Source organism: Agelaius phoeniceus, chromosome 5 (genome assembly GCF_051311805.1).
Source record: "Agelaius phoeniceus isolate bAgePho1 chromosome 5, bAgePho1.hap1, whole genome shotgun sequence".
NCBI classification, from domain to species: Eukaryota; Metazoa; Chordata; class Aves; order Passeriformes; family Icteridae; genus Agelaius; species Agelaius phoeniceus.
In genome coordinates, this window is record NC_135269.1 from 11512066 (window position 1) to 11530025 (window position 17960).

General features: G+C 43.2%; 1 protein-coding gene across 16 annotated transcripts in view; it reads left to right on the plus strand.

Annotated features, from left to right (window-relative positions):
* RESF1 (retroelement silencing factor 1) overlaps nucleotides 1-17960 on the plus strand; it is a 52828-nt gene that overhangs the window by 16837 nt on the left and 18031 nt on the right. For 13 of the 16 annotated variants that reach the window (XR_013182299.1, XR_013182300.1, XR_013182302.1 and 10 more), the window contains 3 exons: nucleotides 6143-6227; nucleotides 11512-16801; nucleotides 17527-17601. Coding sequence is in view for 11 of the 16 variants with exons in the window: in XM_054631658.2 (XP_054487633.2) it covers nucleotides 11551-16801; nucleotides 17527-17601 (5326 nt within the window). In the remaining 5 variants the exon portion in view is untranslated. The remainder of the gene's footprint in view (nucleotides 1-6142; nucleotides 6228-11511; nucleotides 16802-17526; nucleotides 17602-17960) is intronic. The other 3 variants (XM_054631665.2, XM_077178296.1, XM_054631666.2) reach the window with 1 other exon arrangement.

Genomic DNA, 17960 nt, shown 5'->3' on the forward strand with positions numbered 1-17960 from the left:
TCACCTGAGATCCAAGTTTCTCCTCGAGGAGCAACTTAGAGGTGACCCAGCTCAAGGAGAGGTTACAACTGTGCAGCTGGGAGAGATCAAAAAAAAGCTCACCTGGGCTTTCATATTTGTGGAATAAAATGGTTGGCTTGCAGTCAAATTAAATGTCATGGAATTTCCATGAAATTCCTTGCACCCACAACTTCATTTGTTCCTTACTAATTAGTTCTGGAGGAACTACCTGCTATTGATGTCTTATTCACTTGGCTGGTGTTCCCAACTCTCATGCATCAAAGCTTTTTGTCTCCCTGTTCCTATGTGGGTTTTCAAAGAATAGGTTGGAACTAGGAAAGTGCTTGACCTGGTCATGGCCTAGGCCTTTACCTCCTTGTGAGCCTGAGCCAAACTGTCAATAACTTGGTCAAGGAGTTGAGCTCATTCCTATGACTACAGTCAATCCACTTTATTGACTCTTAAGAGTGGTAGTACAGTTATGTGCACTGAAATGCACTCTGTCATCAGTGTGTGTTGCACTGCACATAAGTGGTGAGGGTACAGTTATTTGATGAGTTGCTTAGCTTAATAATTATAATTAATGCTTATTATATACCATTGCACATAGAGATACCAATATCATTGAATATTTTTAGGAGAAGGGTTGGAAGTGTTTGTGGCTTATACTCCAGTCTCAGGTGCAATGTGTGCACAGCAGGGAATAGAGAGATCAGCCCAGCTGACTAAAACCTGGGCCTTTCATGACAACAGTTTAGAAACCTAGAAGACTTGATGTTTGCATTTGGAGGAGGGGGTAGATTGGGTAAAGAAAAAAGACTGCAAGACACTTACAGAAATACCTTTGGTACTGGCATGCAAAAAGACTCCTTTAAAAGTTACCCCAACACTTCACATTCTGAGCAGGACCCTGGCATTTACCAGGAAGATAAAAAAATCCTGGTGTTCTTTAAGGGCTGAAATTTGGAATAATTTCTTGTGTGAGATTCCCATCTACATGTGGTAGGAAAGCCAGCAAGATAATGCTGATGAGAGACATCAGGAGTGGGAGAAATTTCAGCTAATACTGCTGGAGCTCCCTTGGCATCAATGGCAGGACTGTAGCCATAGCCTGCAGGTAAATGAGTAAAGGTATAATTAATGCAGGTAAATGAGTAAGGTATGATTAATGCCATTCCAAGCACAAGCAAAGTGAGCTTGGTAGGCCTGGTGGGTGGGACACTGGTGTCATGTCTTTAATGTCCAAACTGACTGTGCAGAGATAAGAGGAAAGATAAATGGCATTGATGGTTTTGGCAGCTTTTGCAACTGCGGTATGAGGCAGAGAGGGGACAAAATTTATGCCTAGGTAGCTGTCACAGGCAGAATGGAAGCTTCACCCAGGTTTTATCACGTGTAACCTCCTGTTGAATCACAGGGTGCAGAAAGGATCCAGTTTCTTTCTAGACTCCTCCTCAGAGAGGAGTCTGGGTGTGGCTGGATCCAGTCCTAGCTCCAAACTTACTCAGAGGTTTATGTCCAAAGAATTCCACAGGTGTAGTTGAATCTTTATACAATTTTATCACACAGGATAAGGGAAGGTAAACCAATATGAAAAATTATTTATTTATTTGGTGATCTTATTTATATGGTCATCTTATACTGATGATCTTGATCATAATACTAGTTAGACTAAAGAACCTTCATCAGAGTGAATTACTACACAGTATAGATAGTTAACTATAATTACAGTGACACAAAAGCTGGCAAAATAATCAGGTAGAGATTGATGTTGCTTACTTAGACCAATGTCTGTGGGCATAGCTCTTTAACTCAGCCTCAGGAAATAACCTTGGAGGTGTCCCCACTCAAAGGAGGAATCTCCACACACACTTCTAGAAGGGGGTATGCTAAGAGTGTGGGAACCATGAAACAGTGAAGAAAATAGCAAAGCTAAATATGAGATGGGCCCCACAGATCAGAGCATCAGTGATCAGAGCAGACAAGGAAACCTGGTGGAGGTTTTTGTTGCCATGGCATCAGGTGGGAATGTGAAGTGGGAAAGGAGCAGTGCAGTCTCAATACCAGGAAATGTTTTGTACAGCTGCTACCAGGTATACCTCCTACCAAGAAATACTGCATACGACATAGCCGCTAAGAACAGACAATTTGACCACCCACAGCACTTCGCACAATAATGGCTAATGAGGTATAAAAGGACTGATTTTGTGTTCAGCTGGGGGATGAGAATGTGACATGAAAATTGTAGGAACACATTTTCTTCGCCCTCTGCAGAAGGGGCACCTTTTAGTAAGACTTGTATCCTTGGCTGTGCTGAGTGTTTTGACGTGAGAAATTGAGCTTGTGATTGCCATTGTATTGTCAGGGCTATATTTAGCCTCTCTGCAGTTTATGCGCTCTCCGGTTTGTGCTGGCACTCCAAAAGAGCCATGTCTGTTGCATTTAGTAAACCATAGTACTTGTGAACCTGGCTGGTTCTTTTGCATGCAAATAGACTATTGGAGCACCCAGTGCCAGGCCTTTAGTTGTGTGTTCATAACAAGTCTCTGCTGTTAAAAATGGGGACTGGGTTTTTATAGAGATCCACTGTCAGTCAGATGTTTCTGGGCCAACTGTTCCAGGTCAGCAGCCTTTAGCTCAGCAGTGTCAGGTAAATTATCAATATTGTCACTTCTTTGTTGCTTTATCAGGAACTTTTTTACATTCTCACCTGTGTCAATTTCTGCCAGGAAACATTGTTCCTCACATCCTCAGAATGTTCAACTTTGGGATTATTAAATCAGGCTGGTCTCAGCATTGCTCTACACCAAGTGCAGCATGATCCCCCTTCTCCATCCATCACTGACAGCTTTTACAATCAGGGTATTGTTTGAGCTGCTTTACCCCCACGGGGGCAGTGTGTCCTGCTCCAGTAGCCCTGGTCAGATGCCAGAACCCACTGGACTTGTGAGCTGACTGGCTGGGGCTGTTAAAAGGGGAAGTGGGTGCAAGTGAATGCTCACTGTTTTTTCAGTTCTCTGAAAAGAGCCATGAAGAAGGTCTCAACTGGAGAGTCGGCTGAGCAATGACAATTGCACCAATGTGGCTACATGTCATCCTACTTTATTCGGCAACTTTGGCATATTTATCTTTCATTTTCAGCATATTTATCCTTCTCTATATATTGTCTCACACCACTAATGCTTAAAGCTCATTGGTTAAGTAGCTATATTCATGCATACGTGTTAATTACTGATTGGTTGTCATGCTGTAAGCATTTTTAGCTAAGGTGTGTCAAATTAGCAGTTCCCACAATGTGCTTGGCATCTGGTCTGGTCTTGGCACAATGATCATTCTTCCTTGTTGTATCTATTCGAGGACAGTACATGGTCTTCAAAGTAACTCTGTAATCTGTGTTGCCTTCTTGTGAAGGCAGCGGCAACCTCGTTTCGGAGTCCAGCACGGCGATCCCCCCCTGGGATCCCTCGGGGCCAGTAACGGACGCTAACACCAATGTGGTGGACGGTTAAAGGCGTTTATTGAGGGGTCTCAAGGGTATTTATGGACTAAGGGGTTTCTCTACGTCAGAAAGGGGTTTGGCTATACTTTCTAGGGTTAGTATGGAGTGGAAAGTTACTGGCATCCATAGGTTAGGGGGGCTACCTGTTTGGCTACATTCCAAGGGTGATCCTTATCTCTGGGGAGAGGGGCAGAAGGAGTCCTGTAATTTTCCGTCACAGCCCGAAATCTTCCGAACGCCTGTCCCTTACCTACCACAAATCTGCAAGCCAGGGTTGTCCAATTCCTGTAGGAGAATAGCATGGCCTTGTTCTGCTAAGAATCCTTCTACAGAGACACGATGAATTTTGGGGCTCACAGGATCACAGCATGTTAACAGCATGGTCACTGGAGGGGAGGTGCTTCTCAGAGTGCCCAAAGTAGGGGGAGTTTGATTCAGAAGTACGAGGAGATTGTAATTTGATGTTTCCCTGGAGCATCATGGAAGGTCTGGTCTATGACTGGTTCTGTCTGTGGAAGTAAAAAAAACATTTGTACGCCTTTCAGTTAGAAATATCTGCAGCATGGCCTCACTGAGTAAGAGTGGCCAAATTATTGGGGTGGAATACTTGTAAAAGGATGTACTGTCTGGAGCTTACCTGAAGCAATCTGTATGTTACCATTCTTTCTGGTAGCTTACTGCATCTTGTTTATCTGACATGTGCCTGTAGTCCCGTGAAAAACAAGGCATGTAACACAGAGGTATATAAATATAAACTCTGTCACTGACCCAGCTGGGCAAGGTTCAGCTCAGCAGAGGCTGTTACTTGCCTGTTCTTTGTGGTGCATGGCTCTGCAGCTGCATGCAGTGATAAACTGCTGCTGTGCAGACCTGACTGGAATTGTATAGGAGTTACTCCACAGCAGAGGTTAGAACCTCTCAAAAACAGATCCTTAGGCTGGCTGGCTCTTAGGGAAGTCACACTTGACTGATCTTGGGAAGGGCTGAAGGGGCATCTGTAACCTGTGGACTACTGCAGAGGGTGAGAGAAGTGTTCCCCCTCCCTTGTGATCAGCTGAAGGCAGAATTTTGACTGTCCATGAGGACACACAGATGATGATGCCATTGATGATTAACTTTCCAAATGGAAAGTCTCTGTAAGGTATGCCTTCCATGGCACCTGAGAAGGATCATCAGGTTCTGTCTGGGGTGCTAACTGTGTGTCTGGTAAGTCTGGGTAACCAAGGGCTGAGGGGTTTCCAGCTGATGAAGTGATGGGAAGGGGACTAGGGCCCTTGCTCAAGCCCTGGTGTGAAAAGATGCAGCAATATGGGGCTTGTTGGTAAAAGCTGGTGAAACAAATGTTGGTGCTCTGTGTGCTGCCTGGTTGGAATACCTGGATCTAAAGAGGCTTTCAAGATTCCTTGGGTCAAGACCCTTTAGCACAGGCTTAAGGGGGTTTTTAGCTACTCTGACACTAGGGGTTTGGTGGTAACTGTGGCTGCATCCTGACAGAGGAGGCAGGATGGCAGAACAAGCATAGCAGAAAATAGTTGGTGGTACATATAGGTAAAACCTTATAAAAGAAAGGTTGTAAAACATGGTTTAGGCCTTGCTATTCTGGCTAAGCTGGCCTGTTGAGTTCTCATGAGAAAAGAATCATAAGAATGAGAAGCAGTTTGCATAACAATCTCTTTTTGTGAGAAAACAGTTTGCACCTGCAAAAACGAGTCTATCCTGTGAGAGTCCGTGAAGATAAAAAGTAAACATACCTAGAAAGAAAAACATTTGATGGACATGTACGCTAGCCATTACCAAGCAATGAACTGAGTCTCAATGATTTTCTGACCTATTGGATTCCAACATGGTGCCTTCTGATACCAGATGAAATGAGCTGTGTGCAATGAAGATACAGCTATTCTGCTCGAATAAACGAGCCTCTCATCTGTCTCATTCCTGTCTCTAACTCAAGGCCATAGTGACAAGCTGGGACCCTGTGGTGCTGGGCACCATGCTAGTGGGCTCTGAAGTGAGCCAGGACTCTTTAACTAGTGGGTGCTGCTGGGCCTCAGATGGAAGACAAACTCATAGGACTTTATCTGGCACATGGGCACATCTAAAGAATGATTGATAACCAGCCTAATTCTGTTTAATCCCAAATCTCTGGGACTGCCCCAGGAAATAGTCAGGGGACCTTGGTCATCTCAAGGCCTTTATCTTTGAGCATATGTTAGTGTAGTGTATCTCAAAACACCAGGTGATTCTTGGGGATGGTCCTGTGTGGTTCCTCTAATAATAATTCCTGTAACATACAACTCAAATAATGGCTTACAAGAACCTCAAGGTATATCCATTATAAGTTATAGGACTTAACATGGCAGTGAACCCCTCCCCTTGTCTCCAGCCTTGCTTCTGTAAGGGGTTCCTAATTTTTTTTGATCTTGACAGTGACAATGGTAGGATTTTACTCTTGTTGAAGTTTTGGGCTGCATGTAGTCAAAGTTCCTCTTCTAGCAAAGATTTTACAGTTACTAATGGTTGGTATCTTAGTCTTGTTTGCCTCTCTCACAAGTTATGTTCCCAGAAAATGTAAATATCTTAAGTTTCCTCAGCATTTGTCTAATTCAAGGATGTGATTTTGTTTTATCCCCAATCATTTTTCAGGAAATACCCAGTGCAATGTTAGCAGCCTGAAAGGTTTACCTTGGATGCTAAAGTCTGTTTTCTTTGCTAAGATTCCTGCATCACTGTAAGTATTGCCTGGACACTGATGTTAATGTTTTTTAGGAATTTCATATGCCACTTTGTTTTCCTGTCTTCTTTTGTTATTGGTGTCTTATGAGAGCAGAGAAAGTAAAAGAGTGAAGAAAGATAGAGCTGTATTTGAATCTTGAAAATAACACCTATAAAATTATAACAATGGGTCTTTCATTTTTTATAGGCTAGATATGAGTGATACTTTTCATTCTCAAATTTGAGATCAGAAGAATCTTAAAATCTAAAAGAGCCCATGAAGGAAAGTCTCCCATTGGTGATTTGGGAGAAATGGCACGGAACATTCTGTTTAGAGACTGTCTAACAACCTGCACAAAGCAAGGTGTTTGTTCTGTGCTAGCTGGGTGTGACCATACTGGGAAGAGCTTGTCAAGATGCAGGCAAACATTATTTCTTGTATTTTGTCCTGGGGGCTTTTGGGCTTTTTTGTGCATTTTTGGAGGCTGAAATAGTGCTTGGCTTTGAAAATACTGGCCTCTAAAAAACTTACAGAATAACATGCTCACCCATTTGGTTTGTTGGTTGTAGCAGTGGGGGACAAGTGACATAAAACGCCTTATACCTCTGTAGGAGATCAGTTTATTGTAGAAATCACACCCTTTTTATACCTTAAATCTCTACCTGACGTAACTGAAACCAAACCCAGACCTAACAGAATTTAACAGAAAGAAGGCACCCATTGGCTGACTCAGCTGCCATGCTGCTGTCCATGCGTCCTATCATCCAATCAGCTTCCTGCTCGTGGGCTGTCCATGTGTCCTATCATCCAATCAGCTTCCTGCTCGTGTGCTGTCCATGTGTCCTATCATCCAATCAGCTTCCTGCTCATGTGGTGTCCATGTGTCCTATTATCCAATCAGCTTCCTGCTCATGTGCTGTCCATGTGTCCTATCATCCAATCAGCTTCCTGCTCATATGCTGTGTTATAGTAAACTCCTGGAGCTGGGTCTAATAAGCTCTCGGAGGCTTTTTAACACATCCAAGATAGCTCAGCTACTCCTGGAGGCAAAAAAATCAGCAGGATGGCTTCTGTTGCAGTGTTGGAAACAAAAAGGTTTAGTAAAAGGCAAAATAAGAAACAGAAAAACCGAGCAAGGTGCCAGATGTTCTTGCTCCTGGTAAAACACTTTACAAAAGTGATTACTTTCTTTGTTCACTTTTTTTTCTGCTAAATTGCCGAGGCAGGACCTTTTGGCTTCTGTCCAATTGGCTATCCTTAAGTTTGAGGTGAAGTTTTCTGGGCCTATGAGGTGCCTTTCTTCACCTAATTGAGGAGAGGGACTTCTGGGCTTCTTCTTGAGGGGACAGAGGATAGTTTTGTCACTCCATCAGCAGGGGGGCACACTCCTATGATGCTCTCCACGCATTCCTCCAGCCAAGGACAATCTCCCAGCTGTCACTCAGCTCCCTGGCAGTGCCGTCCCCCCCGCTTGGCCCAGCCCCTCAGTGACAGCTGCACTATGGCAGGGCCTGCACTGGGGGAGCCCCCACCCGCTGCTGGTGGCCTCACGCCTCGGCAGAGCACGGCTTGGCCGCTTTCACCGCTGGTGGCCCTGTGCTCTGGCTGCCTCTTGTGAGTGGATGTGCGAGACAAGCGTTCTGGTGACAGCCACAGGCCGGCCATGCTGTTGTCACCAGGCCACGCTTTGTGCGTGATGTTGCTGTACTTGACAGGCCGGCAGTCCCTGATGTGCCTGTGGCTGTGCTGAGGGCTGAGCTGCCGTGAGGGTAGGACTGTAGCAGAGGCTGGCCTGCAGGCCACCTGCAGTGAGCTGAGCACCACCAATGTGCTCACCAGGAGCATCCTGATCCCCACTCACCCCGTTCCCCATCCTGGGGCCGGCCTGCCTTGACCCCTGCATGCGCGTCCGGAACCCAGAAGAGTGTGGCTAAAACCCCTGCCAGAGTTGGTGTTTTAAGCAGCAGTTGCCACATTTTAGCATGCTCAAACCAATATCTGCTATGTCACAAGGATGTGGGTTATGAACAGCAAGCAATGCTTGTCTACAATCTTCATTTGTGTTTATAAAAGCAAGCTGCTGCAACAGAATAGTTCTGGCCTCATCATCGTCGACTTACCGGGAGAGTGTGGCTTGCAGTCTGTCCAGGAACAGCACAAATTACTGCGCTGGACCCTGTAGGATCTTAGCAAAAGAAGATTAGGATTGATACCCGTTCCTAGGAGTCACCACAGGGCCTGCAGGGCTAGGTGAGCGATGATATCACATGCACCACGTGGGCAGCCTGTCTGCGCTGCAGGGACTGCAAAAGCACTCTGGTCAGCTGTGCAATGGTGATTGATGCATTTCTGTCCTGCAGCGCTTCCGCCTCAGCTGTACATAGCTCTCAGTAATTGGTTAGCCAGACTGCAAACTGCCTCACTGTTAGAATCAGTTTTGTTATGGATGAGGTCCCATATGTCTAATTTAATAAACTACAGACTTAAAATTTAGCAGTGGTTTTAATTGAGATAAAATAATATGATCAAATGTAATCCAGTAGTTAAAAAAAGAAATTTGGCAGTGGTTCGGATAAAGCATAAGCAAAACCAATTGATCGGGGTATGGGGAGGGCTTCCCACCCTGCCTCATGTACAAAAGGATCCAAATGCAGCTTATATACTGTATGCTAATACGTATTCATTAATACTTTCTGTAAGTCTCCTCCTATTTTTGATTCCTAAAATCTACATCACTATACTACACAGTGCATGCTCCACTTGTTTCCAAGGGGTCTTCTGGCTCTTTGGTGGTCTTTTCACAGGAAGGCTCATGATCTTCTGTCCTTTGAATAACCAGGCAGGTGGCACATGCACATTAAGATTGGTGTTATTTAAGTAAGGCACTGTATTCCAATTAAATCTTATTTATTTCATAGATAAGACCACTATTTTACACTCCCTGTTGGGAATTGTCCCAACCTTATTTAGTCAGTCCCTGCTCTGGGAGTTGTCTTAACTTCAGTTGATGCCAGTTTTGGTTTGGGAGTCTTCCTGACTTCATCCATTCCCAAGGCCAAATCCAACTTTTATATCCTGTTTCCCACTTTTATCATCTACAAAGAAACCCATCTGCTTCTCTAATCACATATACTTTTCCAATTATTTTCCTAAAATACTGTGGGGTGTGAGGACGTATGCAGTGCTGATGGGTTCTAGGCAGTTTAGCATGATGGATTGGAGGATAAACTGCTTTCTTTTACCAGCGCCCTCAGTTCTTTAATTACCTTATAGTCCAGCTCTTAGTATGCTGGGTGTTGGTTTGGCACATATATTACTGGGCAGGCTGTAACAAAAGAGGCCAATTCTGCCTCCTTTGTTGTGTCTTTCCTGCATTTTTGCCATTGCTGGACTACTTCGTCTCTGTCTTGGGCAGGGAATGAGCCTGCTGCCTGCTTGCAATGTGGGAATTCTGCACTGAGGGGGCCAGCTATGCAGGGATTTTTATCAGAGTAAGGCAGCTCTGCAGGGCTGGGATTATCTCGGGATAAGGCAATTCTTCAAGGTTTGGGTCAATCTTGGGGTCATATTCGGGTTCTGGTGGCGCTGAAGGTTCAGGGGACTCAGCTTCCAAAGCTGTGTAATCAGCAACATTCGCGTGACTTCCTTTAATGGCTGCCATGGTTGTCCCCATGTAGTGAAAAGTGTCTGTCCTACTGCTTGCCAGGTTTCTGATTGAAGGGGTGCATTAAAGGGGAAATCTTAAACGTGATTAGGCACCCAGTCCAGCAGGGTGCTTAGTTTCACATCAGCCATATTAACAGATTGCTGAGGTAGGAGCCACCGTACCTGGCCCAAGCTCCTGCTTTGTTCCGGGGATATTCCACCTCCCATATTTGCTCCCAGTGGGCTATTCACCTTCCAGGTGAGGTGTGCGCACTTTTAAATTCTTGAGTTCTTTCCCGAACTCTTCTCGGATCCTTCCCCAGATCCTTTTCCGGACTCTTCCTGGCCGGTTCCTTGACCTAGTGGGAGTTGCTTACCGGAGCAGTCCACTCACTCTGCAGCACCCTATAAGTCCCAATTTGGGCCAGCCATCTGTAGCAGTGGGGAGCAAAGCGACACAGACTCCCTTAAGCATCTGAAGGAGATCAGTTTATCATAGAAATCGCACCCTTTTTATACCTTAAATCTCTACCTGACATAACTGAAACCAAACCCAGACCTAACAGAATTTAACAGAAAGAAGGCACCCATTGGCTGGCTCAGCTGCCATGGTGCTGTCCATGTGCTCTACCATCCAATCAGCTTCCTGCTCATGTGCTGGCCACATGTTCCTTCAGCCAATCAGCTTCCTGCTCATGTGCTGTCCACGTGTTCCTCCAGCCAATCCCAATCTCACTCCCAACTGTCATTCACTGGCTCTCTCCTCGCTCCTAACTTCCTCTCCCTCTTCCATTGACTTCCATGTCTCTGTCCTGCAGCTGTGCCTCTGTCCAGGGCCTTCTGGTGAGCATAAACCTTAACCACTCTGATAATTATAACCCCATGTCCTACAGTTGGTAATCCATGTGCACTCTGGAATATGGCACATGAAGGCTTAGGGATATGTGGCTTTGTCAGCTCCAGAAGTGCTGCTGTCATCTCCATGCTTCATGCTATGGAGATGTCATCTCCATGCTTCTCCATGCCTTCTCCCAGCTGAGTAAGTTAATGCTACCAACAGAATTAGGGGCTCTTTTCTTGTAGCTCGCTAGAGGCACATTCTCAAAATTAAACTAGTGGGTCACATTATTATGAGAGATTTTTACTAAACCCAAATTATTTTTTTCCATTTATTTTGTTGCATTTAAAGGTGTAATTGAGATTGAGTCTTATTGTCTGAAAATCTTGGCCTGTATCTTATTCTATAGGTGTTTCTTATGTTCAGCTCTTAAGTATTGCTATGTTGTGTTACACACGTGCCTTGGGGGTTTTTTCTCTTTGTTTTTGCATGAAGAAGGCAAATGCAGCAATCTATTGTTAAATTAAAAGGTTGATAGATAATAGAATTAGCAGAATAATGTGAAGGTTTTGTTAGTCATTAGATTGTCAATAGAGTTGTTAGTTGCTTCTCTTTTTATACTTTACTGTGTTCTGGGAAACAATTTATGCAACTTGACATTGACAGGATTGATGTCCACAGGTTGTGCTGGGGTTGCTCTCCTACCCAGCAATTTAGGTTCAACAGTTCTGTTCATGATGCATTCTAAATCACTTCTTAGTAAGTGAAATAGGTCTTGATCAAAAGGTTGTAATTTTTTATAAAATTTTTTTTCAGCATTTTGGTTTTGCCTGAAGAAAAAGAAAACAAGAAAAGATGGACTGGAACGTAAGGCCAGTCCAGAATGCTGATGCAAATACAAACCTGCAAAGTGAAGGAGCATGTTTCACTCAGTTACTTCCTAATGGACATGGCTTTCCTCAGACAAATCCCAACTCCTCTAAAAATACATGCACTCATGCTGAAAATAACCAAATCGTGTATATGCCAACTATCAATGTTGCCTTCCCTGCTGTAAATGCCGAAGGATTCAAAACTTCAGATCAAACCTCACCAGGAGCATCTGTAACTGGTAATAATTTCTTTATGTCAAAATTCTCAGTTAAAAGACATCAGCCGATGTATGGAACAGGTCTGAAACCTCCCCTTCAGAATTCCCCTTTGCGGCCAGAGATGACTCCGACTTCTTGGCCAGTGTCTAATCCCTACAGTTATCCCTGCAGGAATGTGCCCCCCCTGTCCTCCCAAGTGAACACAGGGAATAATTTGAGAAATGTGCTTGGGGAGCCCCAGTACACCAACACCAACGCTTACACGGCGCAGCCAGAAATGCTGCAGCATAATTCCCTGAGACTTGCAACACTACATCAAGGTGGCATTCATCCCCAGAATAATTCTTTTCCTCTCCCTACTTCCGGGCAACATGTTCAACCCCAAATGTTTAATTCCAATAATCAGTGTAAAGTTTTGTATTCGGTGAATCAAAATACTGGGACAACTGTACAGCTGCCACAATTTCAGCAGAGTCAGATGGCATCAGAAGCTCCTAGAGGATGTTCTGCACCATCTTTGTTGCCTGCCAGCTGTGTTTCAAGGCCTGCAGCACAATCTTCAATGGGTGTACCACAGGAAATTCAAAATGTACCCAATGGATACAACATTACCCAGCAGAGGTTCCCACTGGACCCAAAAAATGCTCCTGGGTTTAACAGTATTCAGCAACACTGTCAGAAGCAGCAACCTGGAGAAGTCAGTCAATCCATCAGGAATGTCTGTAATCCAAGTGGAAGTGTGACAGTAAATCGGTCTTTTAGTGAAAGTTCTGTGTCATCCCCTGGCATTCCCAAAGAACTGCTTGATGTTGTGAAAGAAATAGAAGCTCTTTCTTCAAAGCCTCTGAGTGATCCTGCTTCAGTTCCGGAGAGCCAGACTAGTGGTTTGATAAATGGGCCTATTAATGCTCAGATTTCCTCAGCAGCAGCAACACATGGAGGAATTACAAAGGAGAGACTAGCTTGGGAAGCTGAAAAGCTGAAATGTCTTAAAAAAAGGGTTGTCCTGCTTGAAACGGTTCATAATTATAAAAAAAAAATCTATAATGAAAAAAATACTCGTTCTCTTCCTCCTGGTTATCCATGTTCTCCTTCTAATTGTCTTCCATGTATGCCCAAACAAAATGTACAGCCTCCCCCATCTGAAGCAGTGAGGACAGAGAGGCCCACATTCATGGTTCCACATGAAGAAAGAAATGACAAAAACCTAGCCAGTGCTGATAACAGAAGATTGGAGGCGACTCAAAGTAGCCCTCAGGTGAAGCAGGGAAGTCTTTCATCAAGCTTCACTCCTGTTCCCTCTCAGAGCAAAGTCCCAGCTCAATTTAATAATCCTGAGAGCACCTTGGAACAAAGGGATGTGCATGCCTTGGCCTCTTCTCCAGGAACTGTGACTTCCTCGAACAGTGCTTCGTGTTTTACTCCAGCAGGGAGCTCTGTCAGGGCTGCATCAAAGACTCTGCAAATTGGCCCTGAGAACTCATCATTTCTTCAGTTTGTATTGAGCAGCACAAATGCACTGAAAGAGAAGACAGCTGGTGCTACTGCTGATAAAATACTGACAAATCTCCTGTGTAGTGAAAAACCGCTGCTTGATACGTCTGTCTCGGGTGGAAGCTTGCTAAAAGACACCAGTGAGAAGAACGTAGAAGGTCTGAAAGGTGAGCAGGCATCTGTGTCTCACACAAACTCTGCTGCATCACAAACAGCTGCATCTGGTGATGCTCAGTTGCAGACTGAGGTAGCTCAGAAAAAAACACCATTTACTGAAAATGTATCCTGTAGCCAGAGCAATTGTAGTTACTCCATGGAAGAGGTGGTTGCGTGCCTGCGCCTGTGGGGGAAGTATCCACCAGAATCTGTAAGCGTGGAAAATAAACAGTCAAATGAAAACCTCACAGCAAATCAGGTTTCACCCTCTGACCAAAACACAAAGAAGGGAGAAAAAAATCATGTGCTGGAAAGCATGGATGAGGCTGTTTTGCCTGTAACAACTACCTCTGTGGGACAAAAGCTTGATACACTGACTTCCAGTTTGATAAAAAATTTCGAACCTCAAGTTGCAGTTGTCTCTCCTTTAGTACTTAGTGAACAAAGAGCACTAAGTGAGCAGGCAGGCAAGATCCCAACACCTGAAGGTAAAACCTATCCAGTGATCAACTCGGGGAGCACGTGTAGCTTGCAAGAAGAGGGGGAAAATGGTTTAAGTGTGGCAAGTACTGTCAAAAGAACTGTAGAAAACGGTTGGTCATCACCCACTGATTGTGTTCTGGAACAAATAGTGGACTCACATTTGCAACAGATCAAAGCAGGTGATGAAAACCAAAGCAAAGTTAACCAATCTGCACAAGATGCGAGAAAAAATCTGCAGCTTGGATTACAAAACAAGGCTCCTCTTCCTGAATCAGGCACAAATATTTGTAGTCAAATCTCTCAAGAAGGTACAAGAGACCATGAAGACAAGCAAGCTGTGTTAGAGGCAGGGGATGCATCCACAGCTCTGCTGGAAAATGACATGTTTTGTATTTCTAGTGTATGCTCTCTTGTTGAAGGTGATAAATTTTATAACCCACAAATAGCAGGCATGTTCAAGTCAGTCTATGAGACACAGGCATCAGAAGGAAACACATCTGGTGCAAGGCAAAAGGAGCAACATCTGGACTTGAGTAAAACTGAGCTGAGCAATAACACTGCCCAAAGAGAGAGCTTGCTGCTAAAAATGTTGGAAGAGTCATCAAGTCATTCGGAGAAGGAAAGCAGTGGCAATCCTCCTAAAGCAGTTTCTACCTCTGAACAAAGCACGTCATTCAAGGCATCTGCCAAGCATCCTGAAAATTCCCTAGAAAATCTTGCTAATATAAATCAGAAGTTAGCTCAAAATTCACTGGATTCCTCTATCAGCATAACTGCTAAAACAAATGCACCTGCTGTTTCAGGAGACCACAGTAAACAAAATTCCATGCCCAGTAAAAATAGCATGGAAAAGGACGTGAACTTTTTTGGAGCAAAGCCTAGTAAATATCTAAAAGATCAGCTGCTTGCTCTAGTGAAGGAGTTTCCATATGGCATTGAAGGTGCTGATATGCTAACAAAAGAAGCAGCACAAAATCGTTCAGCAGCTGAAGGGACAGAGAACCAGTCTCAAAAAGAGGTTAAAATTTGTGACAAGAATTCTCATTTGAAGGACCCAGTAAATCAGACTAAAGTTGCAGTGTTAAGATCTGAACAGGTTCAAGAACTGTCTCCTGGGCACAACCAGTGTCACTCTAGTGACAGCAAGAGAGAAGTGAGTCAGCAGTCAGAAAAGGCTTCAGCTGACAAGGACAAGCTTGAAGGCAGTGTCCAGCCTAGTCAGGATCTATGTGAGAAGGAAAAAACCCCACAAGAAACTTCTAAGCCCAGTGAAAAAAGTGAAGATTGCTCTTTAACGCGTGGTCCATCTGTAGCATATAAAACATCACATTATCCCTCTCAATTAGAAACATCTGGTTCAGAGAAAAATGGTTGTCAACTTTCAAAAGCTGAAAATACTGACTCTGCAGAGACAGAAGAAAAATCCAGTCAATCTGATGCCTTGAAAAAGGAAAACTGTGCAGTGGGAGGAGACCTGACAATTTCTGAAAAAATCCCAGACAGTATTAGCAAAAATAAAGATATTTGCAAATACACTTCTGAAATGAACAAAAAACCTAGGCTGAAGGTGGATAATGAATACAAACTGCCTACAACACAGCAGGAAAAAACTGGACCAGTTAATTCCTTTGAAAACCAGGATGCTGATAAATGCAAAAGCAGCGGTTTGAAGGAACATCTGCAAATTGACAAAGGAACCCAAGTGTCAAGTAAAGAATTGAATTCTTTCAAAAAAGAGCACCAGACAGCCTCCGAAGAGTTAGGAGAAAAAACTGATCATACATATGCAGACAACAGGGCAAAGTTGTCCATAAAGAAGGAGAGAGTTTTCAAAACTGAGTCCCTTTCAAAAGATACAACCAAACCAGGTCTGACCATAAATTCCAAAACAGACATTCTCCAGTCTGTGAAGTCAGAAATGGTTGAAATTAAGCATTCTGAAGTCAGTCAAGGACAAAAAATTAAAACTTGTGAAGAGAACTCAGCTGAAGAACAAAACTGTAGGGAACAAAAGGAGGTGCTTAGGCAAGATGTAGGAATTAGCGTCAAAGTGCAAACAAAATTACCAGCAGAAATGAAACTCAAAAAATTGAGTAGTTACCGAGCCGATGCTGTAAAATTCTCAGATAGTAGCTCTGTAGACTTCAAATCAAGACACACAAAATATTCTCAGCATAAATCTGTGAAAGTTCATCCTTTGCAAGAGCAGCCATACAAACGGAAGATGAAGGAAAATATGGTTGGGAAGAGAGAATTTAAGAAAGCAAAGCTGGAAGAGGAAGGATTGAAACAGTCTGAAGGAAAGAGTTCTAAGCAGCTTGCACACAATTGTTTGCTAAATGCTGACAAAGCTAAAAAACTGAATGGAGAAAATGGTTGGAAACCAAGGAGTTCCTTAGCAGATTGCTCTGTGCTTAAACTGCAGAGAAAAAGGGCTCGATCTTCTAGCATGTCTAAAAACTTCTTTTCTAGCAAAGAAAGACATCTTGATGGTCAAAACAAAGACAAGTGCTCTGAGAAAATGTTTCCTGATAAAAATCTTCTATACCTAAACAGAAGAAATAGACTAAAGCTGCATCTTCAAAAGGAACCCAAAAAGCACTACCTGAACAGAGTGGCATTTAAACGTACGGCACAGGAGCGCATCTGTCTGACAAAATTAGAGACATCACCTGTCAGACCTGTCTGGCATAGAGCCACCAAAGTGCCACAAAGCAGCAACTCAAAAAAAGATGTGTCTGTCTCGACAGTTGAGAAATCATGCAAACAGGAAGTCCTTGAGTTCAAGCTGTGTCCAGAGATAGAGTTCAGGAATCCAGCCCCTGGTGAAGAAAGCTTAGCTGCAAAGAATTCTCCAGAAAGAGATAAAGTCATTGTAGAAGGTATGATGTTCTCTTAAATATTCATTTGTAAATAAAAACTACGTATTCATTTTTGAATTCATGTTGCACAAAGCTGCAGACAGTGAAAACATGGGACTGTGGAGGCTGAAGGCTGAGATATCCTAACTTGCTCTCTGACAGACCACAGCTGTGTCTTCAGCTGAAAAAGAACATGGGAGTTTTCCTTCAATTTTCTCTAAGTCTTAGTGAATGAAATTAGAATACTTAAGAGCATGGCAGTTTCAAGTAACTTTGGGAGAAGGCTTTCTAAAGTATTTGTAGAAATTGTAGAAAGCAGATTCCCTTGGAGTAGTGAGGTGATCTGATCTGTATTCCCTGTTCTCCTGCTTGTGCATCAGTCTGGCTGGGCAGAGGAGGGAGAGATCATTTGTGCCATTGAGGAATAGAGTGGGCTTAGGCCAGGTGTATCCTGCCCCATAGCCCCCATAATCTTTGCCATCTTTGCTTTAAACATCCATTTTTCCTACTCTTCTCCCCTACCCCATTTTTCAACATTTTACATGGTGCATTCTGAAGCATATTTATATCAAATGTTGTATTTTATTTTTCTCAAGCTGTATATATCATCACTTGGAAGTCATTTTCATACCCAAAGGAAATTTCCTTTTGCATGTGCTAGTATATGTGTTAGAATTTAATGCTGAATAGAGGCCAAAACTTGTGATAAAGGAACCTCAAAAATTTTTTTGAAAATTTCTTTTTAGGTGTCAAGAGTAAAAAAGAAGATTGGTTAAAATGTGAACCAGTGAAGCAAAAGAAACTGGAAGAGATCTCTGCAGGTGAAGTGACTTCTGAATGTCCCATTTGAAATACAAGTTTAATCCTCTTTGCTTGGTTTTAAAAGTTCCTTTACAGTAGTAAACCTTAATAAAGTATTTAAAATTATTATTTACTCATTCTCCTGATTAAATGGATACCATAGAATAGACTTAAAAGTCTCAAAGATTTGTATAGCTTTTTATTGCTTACGAATATGTTGTTGGAAATGTTGAAATTTTTCTGTGCCATTAACTTGGATGTAGCACTAGTAACATTTAAATACAGTTTTCAATTGTATATAAAGACTCTTTCATGCTTTAAAATATAGAAAGTGATGTAGCAGAATCTAGTGCAAAACCAGAAAGTGATTTTTAAAATA